General features: G+C 41.3%; 1 protein-coding gene across 2 annotated transcripts in view; it reads right to left on the bottom strand.

Annotated features, from left to right (window-relative positions):
• CPNE8 (copine 8) overlaps window positions 1–17,986 on the bottom strand; it is a 61,374-nt gene that overhangs the window by 24,090 nt on the left and 19,298 nt on the right. Inside the window, exons 2-7 of one of the 2 annotated variants that reach the window (XM_070947106.1) lie at window positions 9,505–9,545; window positions 7,588–7,634; window positions 6,280–6,383; window positions 4,210–4,249; window positions 3,402–3,478; window positions 2,622–2,687 (exon numbers count right to left, since the gene is read on the bottom strand). In XM_070947106.1, coding sequence (XP_070803207.1) covers window positions 2,622–2,687; window positions 3,402–3,478; window positions 4,210–4,249; window positions 6,280–6,383; window positions 7,588–7,634; window positions 9,505–9,545 — 375 coding nt within the window. The remainder of the gene's footprint in view (window positions 1–2,621; window positions 2,688–3,401; window positions 3,479–4,209; window positions 4,250–6,279; window positions 6,384–7,587; window positions 7,635–9,504; window positions 9,546–17,986) is intronic. The other variant, XM_070947107.1, reaches the window with a different exon arrangement.

Raw genomic sequence — 17,986 nt, 5'->3', positions numbered from 1 at the left:
TATAGTAATGATAATGTGATGACACAAAACAGCCTTTCCTACTCAACATAAAGCAGAGTCAGAGAAAATGTTCTTCAATTAAGGAAGAGTGCAAATATATAAATATAGTAATACACATAATTCAGAGTAGATGTGAGAACCTTAACGACCATAACACATCCTCATTTCAAGGCCATTCAGTCAGCACTGTCTGAAGACAATTCTGTAGTCATGTGGCCAGCATGATGTCATAGGGCGCTGTTACCTTCCACCAATGTGGTATCTATTTATCTACTTGCATTTGTATGCTTTTGAACTTGGGGCAAGGATGGGAGCTCGCCCTGTTTTGTGTGGCACTCAGGTCTTGAATATGGGCTCCTGGCTTTCCAGCCAACAAGCTCAATGTCTTACCTGCTTAGACACCGCCCCCCTTCACTCCCATATGATACATTATCTATAATAAATCACTACTTGGTACACTTCTGTTGGACAATTTTGTGCCAGTGATAGAAAATTCATATTCAGAATCAATGTTTGATGTACTAATGTTGTTAACTTCACATTTCCCAGGAACATCCTAAAACAACGCAACCTTTAGGGAAAGCCAATAAATCAATAAGATCTTAGGACTACATGGAAGGGAGAACAGTATATGGTCACTTTTCTTCTACTATGATGGCCAAACTGCCTGACTCACTATATCTATCAACATGTTACTTTTCAAATACATGGATGAATAAATGCCCAATATTCCCCATCCAATGTCTTCATAATATAAGTTTTTCAAAATCCTTGACTACTTCTTTATATCCACAATTTGTCCAATATCTTAAAATGTAATTCAAGACCTTTTTGTTTTGTTTTGTTTTGTTTCAATGATGGGAAGTTACGGCTGAGAAGAGATTTTCAGTAACTCTGCCATATAATCTATTATCATAAAGGCTACAAGGCAACTGAATACAAGCAGTGGTCTCAGAAGAGATGTAAGCAGCACAAAGGGGTGCAAGCCAAAAAGTAAAAATTAACACAAAGTCAGTCCAATCCTTCTTTCAGACATATTCAAAAGCATGCAACAAGCAAAGCAAGCAAGAACAACAATAAAACAGAGAAGAACATCCTATGAAAACATACAAAGTAAAATTTAGGAGCATGCCCCAGGCAAATTGAGATTAAGATTACAATGTGGCAGTGAACAAGGGAAAACAGCATTGAGACATGCATTATTATGAACACTGTGTATCAGTTGTATATAAAACACTGCAACATATGAAAACATAATGCATAAAAACAACAGTATAGCATAGGAAATAAGAATGTGCAGGTATGCAGTAAACGCAAATACAGCCAGCCAGCAAAGAATTCCTACATGCTGGCAACATGCCCAGTACATACAAGCATTAAGCTTGTCATAACAGTACAGATAGTCTTCATTTAGCAACCACAATTGGGACTGGCAAGTCAGTCATTAAGTGACTGCTTATAATCTTATAGATAATCCTCAATTTATGACTACAGTTGGGACTGGAATCTCAGTTGTTGGGGAAATGGTCGTTAAATGAGACACTGTGACTTCACTCTTCAGGAGGTAGGGGAGACCTGGGAAGTCCAGCGCTTACTGGTGTGTGGAAACTTGCCATGGGCTGGGAGGACCCACCCACCAGCATGCAGGAACCTGCTTCAGGCCAGGAGACCCGTGTTTTCTACCCACCTCACCATATCCAGGTCCACTTACATTTGTCTTTTTCTGCAGCTTCTAACAGGTGCACCCAGCCAATGGGAGGTGTAGCTAGAAACCTAGTGAATGTGATCTCTTTGAAAGCTAAAAAGAGTAGAAAGTGTCTTTCTAGCCTTCACAAAGATCCCAACTGCTAGCTTTCTAGCCTTGCATTGGCTGAGCCTGTTGCAGAAAAAGTCAAAAGTAAGTGGAGCCAGGCATGATTGGGTGGGGAGAAGGCTCAGGCTTCCAGGGCATGGTGGGGCTGGGCTTCCCAGGCTTGATGAGGTAGGAAGAAGTAGTCAGTGAGTAGGCTGAGGTCTCCAGATACATAGTAACTTTATGCATGCTGGTGGGTGGCTGAGATAGGGAAAGATAAGCAGGTGAGGTGAGTTGCAGCGTAATTGAGTGGGGCACAAATGTCAAGTGCCCAAATTTTAATTACATGTCCATGGGGCTGTTGCAAAAGCACTTCATTTCATTCAGTGAACAAAGGGAGTTACAATCTACGCCCAAAAGTACCAATGGTCATAAGTCCAGGACTACCCATACATCAGCTCTCCTTTGCTCGACAGATCTGCAAAGGTTATAAATATGAAGTTTGGCTGCAAAGTTACTTTTTGATTACCATTCCATTGGGCACTAAATGAGTCAATCACTAAATGAGGACTATCTGTACAGCACTTGAAAAGATATCCAGCCACTCTAAATGACTATAAATTATAAGCATGCATTATAAGCAGCAATATGTATCAGAGTCGCTTTGCAGAATGAGATGGGTGGCATATATAAATGTAATAAATAAATAAAGGTATCACACACAGTCCTATAGCAATGTATAATGCCACACCAAAGCATATGTATGCAACAATACACAGTCATTCCAAATGAAAGCACAGCTACTCTCCCTCCAACAAAAAATACACACTTCTGCAGGCTACTTCGACCAGCCACTTTTGCTTTGGCAACCAGGTTCCACCAAGGAAGTTTCAATCTGCCAAACAGATATCTTACTTTTACAATTCATGGACTTATATCAAACGCTTACTTCATAGCAATAGGAATGTATTTTTATCTATGGAGAAGTACTCATTTCTGATTTTTTGACATTATATACATTTATATAATGCTATATGTATGTAATATATGACAAAAAGAATTTTTTAAAAAATGTTTGATTTTATTTAAAATATTTAAATTCTTCATGTAGGTGTATTTCAGGCAGCTCTATTTTATAATATAATTTTAAAAATCAATACAAAGGTATCATACATTCAAAACCAACTCAACAACTGAATTTAATTGGAGAGGAAACAATGTATATGTTGGAAGAAAATTCTATACCTATAGGGTTGGAAATGAAGAAGTCCCCTCTGTTTGAGTGAGAAAACAATTATCTCAAAAATGACCTTGTGGGTTATAATGATTACCTGTAATTTCAGATCAGTGGAGCCCTTGGTGCTACCTGAGCTTGGTTATTTTCAGTGCTGATGATGTTGCCTAGTTTGGTAATAAAACATCTGCAAGAAAACCATCAAGTTCAGAGAGCACCAAGGACTCCACAGTTCAGCCCTGAGCTACAAATATTCTCTTCTATCAGTTTCAGTTCAACATTGTGAGAATAAACATTATGAAAATATTATGAAAACAACATTGGGCTTGCAACAACATAGCGCTACTAAATTTGTATCATTAAAAATGTGCTTACATAACTGGTTTTTCTAATCTGCTTCCTTGTGACCCAACGATTTCTCCTAATGTACAGAACACTTGTCCCAAGAAATCCTGAAAATCACACAAGGTTATGGAGCTTAGACATTGTTCCATCTGCAGTATTCCATCCATATTCACAACATTTATTAGCAACACAGGAAATGCAATACTTATTAACAATTTAGTTATAAAATCATAATTTGGAATAATTAAATTAAGCCACTCAGGATCACTTCAAAAGTGAGATAAATAAATAAAACAAATTATGTCTGGATGCAAGAATTAGTTTATGAATACAGAATGACCATAGGAAGTCAAGAGCTCATCGTACATACTCATTGCTCTCAATCGTTTTTAACTATGTATATGAAATTTGCTACAGATATTACTAATTTGAATGAAACATATTACTACACTTTATCTGAAAACAAAATAGGTGCAGCTACTTTCTAAAAAGACACATAAAGTGGCAAGCTTTAAACAAATACCTGCTCCAATATCTCACTTCATCCCCACCTCATAATCTTTCTTGTGAATTTCATTCCAGTTTTCATTCAGTATTGACTTCTGGAGGCTGCCTGGTCAAGTTATCTTGGCAACATTTTTGGAAGTGGTTCGTCATTGCCTTCTTCCTACAGCTGAGAGAGGATGACTGACCCAAAGTCATCCAGATACCTTTGTGCCTAAGCTGAGACTAATTCGTAGCCTGGTGCCTTAATCACTATACTCAACTGGCTCCCAGATTCCCAATTAATAGAACATATTATATGGATACATTTGCAACATTAAATTAACACACTTACATGCTTTGAAAGATTTGGACTCTTAGAATCAACATCATACCTATAAAGAAATGATAGATTTATTTCATATTTCCAAGTAAAAATATTCAAGGACATCCTGGAGTTGTTTTCCAAAGCTAGCATAGAGAGACAATGAACAAGTTAAAACCTACTATGTGACAAACTTGCTTTCCAGATTTAGCTTAGCCTTGCACCCTGGGGCTAAATCAATTACGTATCTCCAAAATGGAAAACCAGCCAACAAACAAAAAGTGATAAACAATATGCATAGCACACATAGGAAGTAAGCAGAAATTCCTGATTCTAACTGGCATTCCAGTGCATTTGACAAAACATAAATGGTATAGTTATGAAGTATACTCAAACTCCTGACTTGCTGGCAGTTGGCAGTCAGCAGAATTAACCTGCAATACTGTATTCTAGCCACTGTGCCACCGCAACTCCTACATGATCCCCTCAAATAATAATAATGTTGCTAAACAGTACTTGGGTATCACTATCCGTTTATTTCTGTTTGTTTTTCTTAAGTACTGTATTTTTCAGACTATAAAACACACTATTGTCTCCCAAAAGGGGGCGAAAATGTCTGTGCATCTTATAGACCAAATATTGCCGAAGCCCCACCCGCCAGCCATTTTTTGACCTCCGCACACCCTGTTTTCAGGCCTTTTTTGGCCCATTTTTGAGGCTTTTTTGGCCCGTTTTGAGGCTTTTTTCGGCCTGTTTTTTTTGGAAAAAAACGGCCCAAAAAAAGCCTTGAAAACAGCCCCAAAAAAAGCCTAAAAAAGCCAAAAAAGCCCCAGAAACAGGCCCAAAAAAGACTGGAAAAGGCCCAAAAAAGGCCCCAAAAAAGGTAGGCCAAAACCTTTTTTGTTGTTGTTTTCCTCTTCTAAATTTAGGTGTATCTTATAGTCAGGTTCGTCTTATAGTCTGAAAAATACGGTAATCAAGCAAAACAAATGACAAACTTTTATGATATGGCATCAAACTTATATTCTTGATTTACCATATAAACAAAGATACATGACAGCAAAACCTGGTTTATGGATTCACATTGAAATTTGCGTCCAGTTATTCTTATTTAAATTATGTAAAATGAACATGCTGAAGGCAGCATGAACTAACAGCATTCACCACAGATAATCAGAATAAATCAGGAACTGTAAGAGATCCTTGCATGAGAATGCAAACTTTGAGAAAAGTCTCTACTATAAGTACATAGTAGTTTGAATTACCAATATGAACCAACTCATGTATTACATTTTAGAAGATTTGTGATTGGGAATATCTTATGACAATAACTAATTCATGTTTTGTTTGTTATTTTAGGTTAGGGGCAGACCTGAAACTATTTTGATGTCAACAAAAACTACTGGGATGAAGAGCTTTCAGGTCTAAGCAAAATCAATATGCTTAAACTGCCTTTTTAAGTTAAAATTTTAAAAAATCCCAGTAAACTCTCTGCAGACAGAATTAGAATTAGAAACTCCAAGTCTTATTTATATTTATTTATCCAGAAAAATATTTTTGAAATATTTTTCAATTTGGGAAATATACTCTGCCAAAACCGACTTTATAAGAAAAAGATATTGGCAATGTTTCTGAGTTTAGTTCTGCAAACCTGTGTAAGCATTGGGCAGTAAGATCATAGAGTTCATTTCTGTATCTTCTGGCAGAAGAAACAACAGATTGGGGTAATATGATTTCATGTATTTATCTGCTACATTTTTATGAGATATAAGAAATAATTTCTGCTGTTATTTAAGTTAATTCCTGATAAATTGATACATCCTGAGCTGCTTGCAGCACAGGACAATTTTTACACTGTCTTAACCTGGAAATAGATTATAAAATAGTGAAAACTAAGATTTTAGAAAATAATTTTTCACATAAGATTTTTATTGCAGTCTGTTTTTCAGAATCAAATCAGCACTTCATTACAATTTAAACTGCTATAATAAAATATGACTTATCTAATGCAAGTAGTTTACTGATAAAATAGCTATCTGTACTATTTAGATAGATCAATTCACTTATATTATCAAAATCCAAGTTTATTAGCAAACTTACAAATCAAATCGCAGGTTCTGTCTCTCCTCAAAAAAGTAATCCATTATAAATTTTCTTACAAAATCTGGGTTCAAAGTATTGTCAATTACTTCTGTTCTTCCAAACTATAAAAGAATATTTTAAAGAAAATGCATCAGTATATAAATATCTGTCTGTACATGTACACCTCAAATAAAAATATCAAATTAAAAAATATGAATATATGTGAACAATTCGTGAGCCAGTTTAAAGGAGATAAAGGAGGAAATGAGATACTTTAATTAAAATGAAGTACTGGTAGCCTTCTCTGTGGGGGCACCTACTATCTGGAACGAGCTCCCCCCGGAGATACGGAGGATCCCGGATCTGCGCGCCTTCCACCACGCTCTAAAGACCTTTCTATTTCACCAGGCAGGCCTGGCCTAATTTTCTCCCTCTTTTATAAAAGAATTTTAAATTTTAAATTTTTAGTATTTTATATATTCAAATTTTATAATTGGTTTTAAATTGATTGGGGTTTTAATTGTCTGGGCCAAAATTATTTAATTTGATTTTAATTCTGCTTTTTAAATTTTGGATGTATGTATTTTATTGTTGGCTGTGCACCGCCCTGAGTCCTTCGGGAGTAGGGCGGTATAGAAATCAAATAAAAGTGAAAGTGAAAGTGAAGTGGTACAGAAACTTTCATTCCTTACAGAAATAAGTATTCTCAGAACCTATTCCCAAATATTTATCTGATTTATGTAATATGTTAATATTATTCTTCTACTTAATAAATCCAAAATTGACTACAAAGAGTTATAATAAAAAAAAAGTTGTAGTCCAATTTGCTTCAAATTACGCTTTTGTTAAATACTCATATTTCATTACGAAGTCATTTATCCCTGTCTGTCACTTTTGTATTATATAAGCCATGAGTAGGTAAGATTTTTGGCTCTGCAGTCACTTCTGATGTTTGAATATAGAGCATGTACACAAACAAAATCACTTCCTACACTCGTATGCATAACATCATTTCCATAAACAACCTACTCTTCTTCTGGGAGAGGAAAAATTCCCTTTTTTTCTGTCAGCAAAATTGGAAGGATTTTCAGCCCATATTCGTGTTAGAGACTGAGTACAAAGGATTCAAGACATTTACATGGCAACAACAACTTGCAAAACCTAGAGGGTAGAGTTAACCCAAAGCAATAGCCTATTATTGGGGAAGTTGCATTTGTATACAGATTTGCTATGCTGATCCTTGCCAGTTCTTGGAAAGCAAAAAATTCTGATAGGAGTACATATTACTTTTATATGACAGTACTCAACTGCTATATATAACATTACCTCTCTCCATTCTTTATTTCCCATCCCTTGGGTATACAAAACGCAAACTGCAAAAGAGAAAAAAAAAACACAGGGAATCAATATCAAAAATGCATGTAAATTAACATTCCATTATTGACTAATATTTAAGCTATAATATTAGGCAGATTTTAAAACTATATAACACAAATTATATTTAAGAGTTAATGAACTGAAATTAGTATCTGGAATTTGAATATTTGTATGTGGTGTTTTGTTTATTTTTGAAAAAATGTAACAGATAATTGTATTTTTAAAAAACAGGCATCTGAGTCAGAGTTTAATGTATACTACAAACACTCAAATTTACCAGAAATATCCATTCCTGTTAACTTACACCTGAGTATACAACACACATGGGTATGCCTCCAAGGAAGAGCTCACAGAGAGAACAAGGACCCCACCCCAGGTTTCACAGAAAATAGATTTATTTTAGAAAATTCAAAGTTCAACATTTGTCCATTGCACTGGGAGATAAAGTGGGGGGAGGCATAATCTTGGCTTAGTCCACTTTTTTTAATTTTATCTCTTCCATCACCGCATATGGCCAACTAGCCATATGTGGCCAAATAGCCATAAAAACTATTGCCAATCCCACCTTACATCACATTTTTAAAGTGACATTTTAACTATAAAAATGTAATATATGTTATTGTACAACAGTAAAGGGCAGAGACTCAATTGGGAAACAGTGGGCATATTAATTTTAAACCTGAGTGTAATAGAATTTATGCTTCTACTGAGATTTGTCGCTTGACAAGCTTCTATTTTTAACATCTTGAATGTCATATATTAAAAATAAAAAAAATGTTTCATAGCACACTTCATCAATTTTTGGAAACAAAAGATAAACTAGGCCTTGGAAAAACAGGCACAAAATATCTACATTTTTTTCAAGCTTTCATATCTCTAAACACAGCCTACCTCAAAATTACATTCAAATAGGCCTTCAATTAATCAACAACTGGCTTTTAAATTCCTACAGTAAAATCTCAATTCAACAGTACATTTGGGGGAAGGGGTATCTAAAATTATATCATTGTAATGTACATTATTTATGAAATTAATTTATATTATTTATGCAAATGTACATTATGTAATTATTTGCATAATTATGCAATTAATTTTAATGTAATTTTTATCGTGTTATTTGCATAACTACATGATTATGCAATTATGTTTCAGATTATGTCTGAACTGCTTTGGAAATAACAGACTGCTTACTATTTGGGGTAAAGCCCGAGATACAATTCTGCCCATTACATCTGATGTCTCCTAAATAGAGTTCCCAAGAATTTTACTTGCTTTATGAAGGCATTGGATAAAGATTTTTATATTCTGTTTCTAAAGCCTATCATGAAGAAGCTTTGCAAGATGCTATTGTATTGTTATTATTATACAATGAAGAGCCTTTCGCTTCTTATTTGGAAGTACAATTTGAATTAGCTGCTGAGGAAACTCATATTTTATACAAACAGTTTAATTTTTTTAATCTTTATATTTTACTTGGGTCATGAGATAGAAAACAAAATTTGAATTGGGGTTTCATTACTTTGTTCTCTGCCAATTCTTCTTGTGAGTTTAAAAATAAGGACCAGAATATTTATTGTATAAAGTTTTGTAGATTTTTTTAAAAAAAATAATATTAGGGTAAGGAAAAACTTGCAAAAGAAGTAGTATATCTCATTTTCACTATTTTGGAGTACTAGAGTATACATAAGAAAGGATTTTTAGCTTTTCAGCCAGTTCCTTGAATAACTCAAACTAAACAAATAGCTAAATTAGTAGCTAAAATAATCTTAGCAATATAGCCAGACGTAATAAGGAAACAACAGTAAATTTACAATTTCGTTTCTTCATTGCTTTATTCCAAAAGCGAAATACCAAAATAATACTTACTTGGATCAGATTTTGAAAATGTATCTCTATCCAAAAGATTCCTATTAATAAAACAAAATAAAAGGATATTTTTGTTAAAAACATTTTACTCAAACTGCGTAAGACTGGAGGCTTTTAAGAAGAGACTGGATAACCCTTTAGTTATAGTATAGGTCTTCTGAGAGAGCAGGGGGTTGGACTAGATCAGCGGTCTCCAACTTTTCTGGTTTGTTGGACTGGCAGGGAGGAAGAATGGGAGTGGCAGGTGTGCGTGCCACTTGCACGAGTGCGCTCATCCACCACTTGCACGGCTTGGCTCTGAACAGACCTCGGCCCAGGGTTGGAAATGCTTGGACTAGATGACCTCCAAGGTACCTTCCAACTCTGTTAATGTTACAAAAAAAGAAGAGCTGTTTTACATCCATACCCAGAGAAGCAGAATGGAAGTATCATGCCTGTAAGGGTTAAAATAAAGGCAAAACACACTTAAATTGCAGCTACCCTATAGCCCAGCAGCTGGATAATGATGTGGCCTCTTGTTGAGGAGAAGGTATATGCCTGAAGCATATAGCAATGGTAGGAAAGTGGGTACTCTTCTATTGTTGCTCCTATGAATTGGATAATGCACAATGGAATCATGGAAATGGACGCATTGTAGGAATTGAAATACTTGAAATGTAGATCACTCAGCGCATGTATAAATGCTGTGAGCCAATAACTTAGAAGAGATGCCAAATAAGTAGCTGGGGGTGGAAAAACAGAACAATAGATGCTATACATTTATTTTAAACAACTCTGAAAAGACAGAGTTAGGCACTAAAGGTATCTGAATTGAGGGAAGAGGTGTCCTTGGGATCGAACCAGCCCCTCCCTTCTGTTCTGTGGTAACTTGCAGCTGTGGGTGAACAGCAACTGGCAAGTTAAGTCTCCTTGTTGCCCCTCCCCTTCTCTTTTACTATACACACGTGATGGCGAACCTATGGCACGCGTGCAGAGGTGGCACACAGAACCTTCTCTGCTGGCACGCACACTGTCGTCCCAAGTCAGATCTCTGTGCCATTTCTTTTGTGAGCTTCTGTTTCCCTGCAAATGACGAAACAAAAGCTCATGAAAGAAAAAGATCTTACGTCTTGCCGTGCTGCTGGTGTTGGGATGCCCTGCCTCCCGCTGGCCAGCTGGTCTTTGGGTCTCTGCTATGCATGCGTGCATGGTCACACATGCATGTCCACACATGTGCACATTCACGCATGTCTGTGCATTCACGCATATGTGCACACCTTTTTGTTTGGGCATGCGCGCATGTGCAGTTTGGACACTCGGTGTCTAAAAGTTCGCCATCACTGCTATACACCTTTCTTCTTTCCACACCAGCCATCTGGGGAAGCAGGAGAGGATGGAGAGGAAAACCTTTCCCAATGTGGGCCTGGCTCAATCCAAAAAAAAGAAACCAAAGCAAAAACTTTTGGAGTCTGTAAACTGAAGCGGGTGATACAAGGCAGCAGATCAATCCCAGGATTGAGACAAAAATCAACAGTATTAAAGATAAGGAAAAAGAATAAGTTTACACACAGTTTAAATACAAAAAAACTCTAATGCAATTCTAAGTGTACTTTAATGCCTTTCAGTTTTACCTAATCCCAACATCCAAGACTCTAATCAACTCTCACAAAAGACAGCCAAAATTCCTCCTGTTAAAATCTGACAGAACACCTCCCCCCCCCTTTTTTTTCTTTTATTGGCCCTAAAAGGTCAGGTGACTCCCTCTGGGCACATCTGGGAATATCCCTCTGGGCACATTAAATTTGATTTAAAGGGCCAGCTGCTGAAGAGTACAGCATCCATCTACTCCACAAAGATTTGCGCAGCGGCCCTATTTTGGTGACTCAGTCCTTCCTCGGTGGGAGTAAAATTGGGTTCCACATGCAGGTTCGGTGCCAGGAACATGCAGATTAAGTTGCTCATATTCACTCTAGTGGAGCTTTATGGCAATACCCATAGCGATTACAGGGGTGAAGTTTTGCAAGATTATCTGGGGAGAATTTGATTGCATTGCACCTGAGGATGTGGGCAGTTTCTTGCAGCTGCTAGCTCAGTCACCTCTGTTTAGACCTATGTCTCTTCTAGCTGGTTAAAGCTGCCCGGGAGGGAATATAACTGGATCTGGGGAATGATTAATACTCCTTGAGGGAAGGAGTGGTTCCTCCTAAGGAGGCAGTATTATACCCTCTCCTGAAAGGGTCCCAATGAGTCTAGACAGCTTTCACCCAGTCTCCAACCTCTCCTTTCTGGGGAAAGTTGTGAAGAAAATAGTCACAGGGCAGCTGAAGAGAATCCTGAATCCTGAACAGATTATCTGGGCCCTTTTCAGTCAGGTTTCAGACGGGGTTATGGAGTGAGATGGCACTGATTGTGCTCTTAGATCACTTCTGGCAAAGGTGGGATGGGAGTAGTGTGATCATCCTCACTGTTCTTGAGCTCTCAAGCTACTTTCAATACTGTTGATACTATCTTTCTAGACTGGTTTCAGGAGTTGGGGATGGGTGGCATTGTGTTGTGCTGGTTCTCCTTCCTCAGGGAAAGTTCCAGTCAGTATGGAATGAGGGGGAGGGAGAGATCTAGCCCACAATGCTTACTTTGTGAGGTGCTCCAGGGCTCAGATTTTCCCCCTCTGTTTAACACTTACATGCTGAAGTATCAACAATATGCCAATGATACCCAGCTTTATATCTTTATATCTGCATGAACAATGGAATGGATGTCCTGTCTTAGTGCCTGGAGGCTGTAAGGGTCTGGATGGTGCAATGGACTTCAACTTAACCCAAGTAAGATAGATTAGCTTTGGGAATTTGGACCTTACAGCAACATGTTTTTTTTCCACACTAGTCCTGGATGGGGTTGCATTCCTACAGACAGATTTGGTGTGCCATCTGGGAGTCCCCTTGGACTCCTGGCTTTTCTAGAAAAGTAGTTGGCAGCTGTGGCCAGGAGGGTCTTTGCACACTTCAGGGTGGTATGCCAGTTGCATCTATTCCTGGATTGGGAAGCTTTGTTCATTCCTGGATTGGACCCTTGTGACCTCTTGTCTGAACTGCTGCAATGTGCTCTATATAGGGCTTCCCTATAAGAATATTCAGAAACTTCAACTGGTACAGAATGCATAGATATAAAAGGGTGTCAGACATCTGACATGTGTAACAGCACTGCTTCAGGAGCTGTACTAGATGCCAGGGTGTTTCTGAGTGCAATTCAAGGGGCTGATGATCACTTTTAAAGTCCTTCAGGGCTTGGGGCAAGATTATTTTAGAGACCATTTTCTGCCAGTCATTTATATCCATCCAATTCAGGCAGGCAGGTTGGGCACATTGTAGGTCCATCAGCCAAGGAATGTCAGAGGGTGGGAACCAGGAGGCTTGCCTTCTATACTGTTACCTCTGACCCCTGGAATATTCTTCCCTCCAGGTATCAGGATGACTCGAGCTTGTTGGCCTTTCCCAAGACAGTAAAGACTTGGTTATGTTCCCCGGTCTGGGGCCTCAAGTATGTCCCTTTCCTGCCTGTATTAACATCCATAGTAGCAGATAGATAGCTAGATAGCTAGATAGCTAGATAGCTAGATACATACATACATAATACATACATACATATTGTTCTGTTTTAATTGCTTTATGATGTACACTTCCTAGAATCAAATCAAATCAATCAATAAAACAAAACAGGCTTGAGACAAAAGTCAGGTTTTCAAGGTTTTCTGGAACCCTAGAAGAGAGGGTGCCATCCTTAACTTTGGTGGGGGGGATGCTTCCCAGAGGGTAGGGGTTGCAACAGAAAAACATGCTTCCTAAATGCCACAAGGTGGCAATATTTAATGGAGGAGACCCAGACTACGCCATCTCTGCTGGAACAAACTGAACTGGCAGAAACAATTGGAGATAAGTGGTCTCTTAGATATCCTGGTCTTATGTCATTCAATCTACTTTAAAAGATGGAAGTAAAGAAGCAGCATATTCTAGAAATGAGAACACCTTAAAAAAATAGCCACAGAGTTGTAATAAAGCCCTAAGGTGGCCATTATTCTTGAAAGGTAAAGTACCTAGAAAAGAAGGCAAGAGCACAATCCTCCAAAATGATTCTCTCAATAATTCTTTTTACAGAAAATGAGAAATTTTCTGACATAACTCTGGAGATATATCAGAAAGGTTTGGTGTTAACTCCAGAACTCTATATGGTTTTCCTGCAGAAGAATGCCGATTCCTCTGAATTGGACGTTGCTTATATGAACGTCCCTTCTCGGCATGCTGCTGGAGAATCCAAAGCGTGGGATTATTCACAGTGTATTAGTCGATACTGAGTGTATGTTCCTTTAAATTTTGTCTTGGTACCGCCTCCTCTACTCGGCTGATGTCAGTTTTGTTCACGAAGGGAGAACGAGGAGCTCAAATGGTAAGATAGCAACTGGAGCCCACCGGACCTGAAGTACAGACTGAACAGGGCGGGTTGGATTCTCCAGCAGAGCACCGAGAAGGGACATTCAGGTAAGCATCGTCTGTTCTCCACCGCGCTGCTTGGAGAATCCACAGCGTGGGATATACCCAAGCAAGTTCCATCAGGGGGGGACAACAGAAAGGTCCGGGGCGGTCTCTGAAGCAGTAACGGATTGCAACACCCGGCGACCAAAGGAAGTGTCAGCCGAAGCAAAGGAGTCAATTTTATAGTGCCTGATAAATAGAGACAAAGTCATCCATGTGGCTGCTCTGCATATTTCAGGAATCGAGGCTTGAGTAGCCCATGCTGCGGTTGTAGATGCACTCCTCGTAGAGTGCAGCAGGATCTTTCCCGGTAGGGGCTTGCCTTTCAGGGTGTAAGCCTTACAAATGCAAGCCTTCTGCCATCTGCCTATGGTAGTAGATGAAACCTTCTTGCCCAGCGACGCCGGAAGGAAGGATACAAATAGGGCTTCGGAACGGCGAAATGGCGCAGTTCGTTTGATGTACCGACGGAGGGCCCTCCGAACGTCCAAGGTATGCCACTGGCCTTCTAACGGACGCCCTGTATTGGGACAAAAATCCAAGAGGACCAGTTCTTGTGAGCAATGGAACAGCGAGTTGACCTTGGGCAGAAAGGAAGGGTCCATCCGAAGGACGACCCTATTAGAATGGAAGACGCACAGATCGTCTCGCACCGACAGGGCAGCTAACTCTAAAATCTGGCGCGCGGATGTTATTGCGACCAGGAAGACGACCTTGAGAGTGAGAAAACGAAGTCTGATGGAACCCAATGGTTCAAAGGGAACGGAAGTAAGGGTCTGGAGCACAAGCGGAAGATCCCAGGTAGGGTAGCGGTGAACCACGGTAGGGCAAATGTTAGAAGCACCCCTCAGGAAAGACCTAATACGCGGATCGTGAGACAGGGGGCTGTCATAGCCGACAGAGAGTACTGTGTCCAGGGCCGCCACATGTCTGCGGAGTGTGCTTGGGGCGAGACCCTTATCGAAGCCAGCATGCAGAAACTCCAAGACATTGGAGACAGAGGCAGAAGTCGGATCAGTATGCTGGGTTGCGCACCAGGAACAGAAGGAACGCCAGGTAGAGTTGTATATCCTTGTCGTAGAAGGCCGCCTGGAGGCCTGGATGATAGATATCACCCCCCCCCCCGAGAGTTTGTCCTTAGTCAGGAGAATCCTCTCAAGTGCCAGACGGTCAACTGCAGCCATTGGGGCTCTGGATGCAGAATGACCCCATGGCTGAGAGAAATTCTGTCCCCTGGAATCCTCCAGGGAGGGGCGACCGAGAGGCTCACCATGTCCGCGAACCATGGCCTGCAAGGCCAGTGCGGAGCGACAAGTAGGACATCCGCCTTCTCTAGGAGGATCTTCCGAATCACCCTCGGTAGAAGTGGGAGGGGAGGGAAGGCATAAAGCAGGCCCTGAGGCCAGGGACAGTGAAGGGCGTTGACGTCTTCTGCCGTGGAACACCAGAACCGGGAGAAAAATCTTGGGAGTTGGGCGTTGTTCGGACTCGCAAATAGGTCGAGGACCGGGCGGCTGAACTTTTCCGACAGTTCGCAGAAGAGGGATGGGTGAAGGCGCCATTCCGCATGATCGAGTTGCTGCCTGCTGAGCCAGTCCGCTTGAAGATTGTCGGTGCCAGAGATATGCTCCGCTGTCAAGGACAGCGGGTGCTGCTCTGCCCAGGTGAGTAGTCTGGTTGCCTCGTCCATCAGGGGCGCGGATCGCGTTCCTCCCTCGCGATTCACATGCGCCTTCGCCGTCACGTTGTCTGTCAGAATCCTGACATGTTGACCCTCCACGAGGGGCTGGAAATGAAGTAGAACGAGCCTGGCTGCATGAAGCTCGAGCCAGTTGATGTCGTTGGCTAATTCCGCTTGGGACCAGCAGCCCTGTGCAACGTGGGACTTAAGATGGGCACCCCACCCCAGCAAGCTCGCATCTGTGGTGACTGCCACTCGTGGCACGTCCTGGAACAGGCAACCATTGAGCATGGTCGATGAGGTCCACCAGTGAAGGGAACGGCGCACTTTCGATGGTAGCCAAACTTGTGATCTGGAGTTTTTGCAACGAGTCTTTTGGAAGGGCAGAAGGAACCACTGCAGCCGCCAGCAATGGAACCTCGCCCACGGGATGATAGAAATACATATCATTTTTCCCAGCAGTGTTGATATAAGAATCAGTGGTACCATCGGGAGCGATAACACCTGAGTCACCAATGCATGGATGCTGAGTTGACGGTCCTCGGAGAGGAATACCATGCCCCGTTGTGAGTCCAAGATCGCTCCCAGGTGTAATATGAGGGTGGCCGGGTGAAGGTGACTCTTGGTGAAGTTCAAGGTGAACCCATGCAGCTGCAGGGAGGTGGTCACTTTTTCGAGATCCCGCACTGCTTGGCTGGGTGATGACGACAGAATGAGGATGTCGTCCAGGTAACAGTAGAGTCTTATGGGAATCTGCCTGAGGGAGTCAGCCACTGCGGCTAGCATTTTCGTAAATGTCCGGGGTGCCGATGACAGGCCAAACGGCATGGCCTGGTACTGAAAATGCCAATTGGCATAGGTAAAGCGGAGGAAGTGACGGTGTGCTGCACGGATGGGGATGTGCAGATAGGCCTCCTTCAGATCTATAGAAGTCATCAGGTCTCCCGGTCGAATGCAGTCCAATATTAGTCGTAGGGATTGCATCTTGAACTGATGATAAATTATAAATTTGTTGAGCTCTTTTAAATCCAGGATCCCCCTCCAACCCCCGGAACTCTTGGTCACCAGGAAAAAGATGGAATAGAAGCTGGTCCTCTGGTGTTCTATGGGAACCGGCTCTATGGCTTGAATGTCCAGGAGGTGCTGGATTTCCTCCTCCAAAAATTTCCTTTTTTCCGGGTTTTTGGAGACAGGGCACTGGACGAACCTTGCAGGAGGGTTTGAGTGGAATTCCAGGGTCAGTCCAAGATGAACAGTCTGCAGGACCCAGGCGTCCATGGTGGTCAACTCCCATTGGTCTTTGAAAAGATGAAGACGACCGCCAATGGGAGGCGAGGAGGGGTAGTCACTTCCCTCTCCGGAAAGGACGGTTGCCAGTTCCTCGGAAAGACTTCTTGTAAGAAGGTTGTCTGCGGCCTCTGTCTCGAAAGTTGGATCTGTCAGACGGTCTGTAGAACCCTTGGTTAGAAGAACGGTACTGATAGGACCCGCTGGGTCCGGAATCAGTCCAAAAGGGCGGCCACTGAGGATATGGGGAATAACGACGGTCCGCCCACCTATATGAAGATGGCATCACTTTGCTCTTATTCTTGTCTTCAACTAGGATGGGAGTGAGCGCATCTCCAAACAGATTTGTCCTTTTGAATGGGACTGAAGCCAGCTGCCATTTCAATTTGTTGTCTGCCCTCCATTGGCGTAACCACAAAAGACGGCGGGAAGCAACGGTGGCAGTGAGTGACCTGGAGGCGAACTTAGCCGCATCCAATGAGGCATCGGCGGAATATTCAGCGGCCGCCATCAACTTGTTAATGTCTTGGTGCAACCGTTTATCGTCCGGCGGTAGGCAGTCCTGCAGCTGGCGAAGCCAGATGAGGGAGGCACGGTTGAAAAATGAAGCCGAGGTGGCCGCTCTGATCGCCCACGCGGCTGCTTGATGATTCTTGTGCAAAAGGAGTTCTATCTTCCTGTCCTCATTTCGCAACCCATCAGCGACATCGCTAGTGAGAACCGAAGATGAGGTCAATTGGGCCACCGGGGCATCTACAGAGGGTAACTGTAACATCTCCTGGAGGTTGGGAGCGGAGCAGTACAACTCTTATCCAGCCCATTCGGAGCAGCTAAGGAGCCGGGAAGGCCCCATGGCCTCTGGATGACCTCCGAAAACAGTTGAGGACAAGATATAAAGTCCTGTGGTGCCGTCTGAGCATTGAATAAACCGTCAGAAGGGAGGGAAGATGTTGAGGTGGCCTGTTGGTCTGAAGAAGCTGCCAAATTTGTTGAAACTTTGGCCTTATGC

The sequence above is a fragment of the Pituophis catenifer genome, unplaced genomic scaffold (assembly GCF_029215685.1).
Source record: "Pituophis catenifer annectens isolate HBS135680 unplaced genomic scaffold, rPitCat1.0.hap2 SCAF_7, whole genome shotgun sequence".
Lineage (NCBI taxonomy): Eukaryota > Metazoa > Chordata > Lepidosauria > Squamata > Colubridae > Pituophis > Pituophis catenifer.
This window is presented reverse-complemented; position numbering and strand designations above follow the sequence as displayed.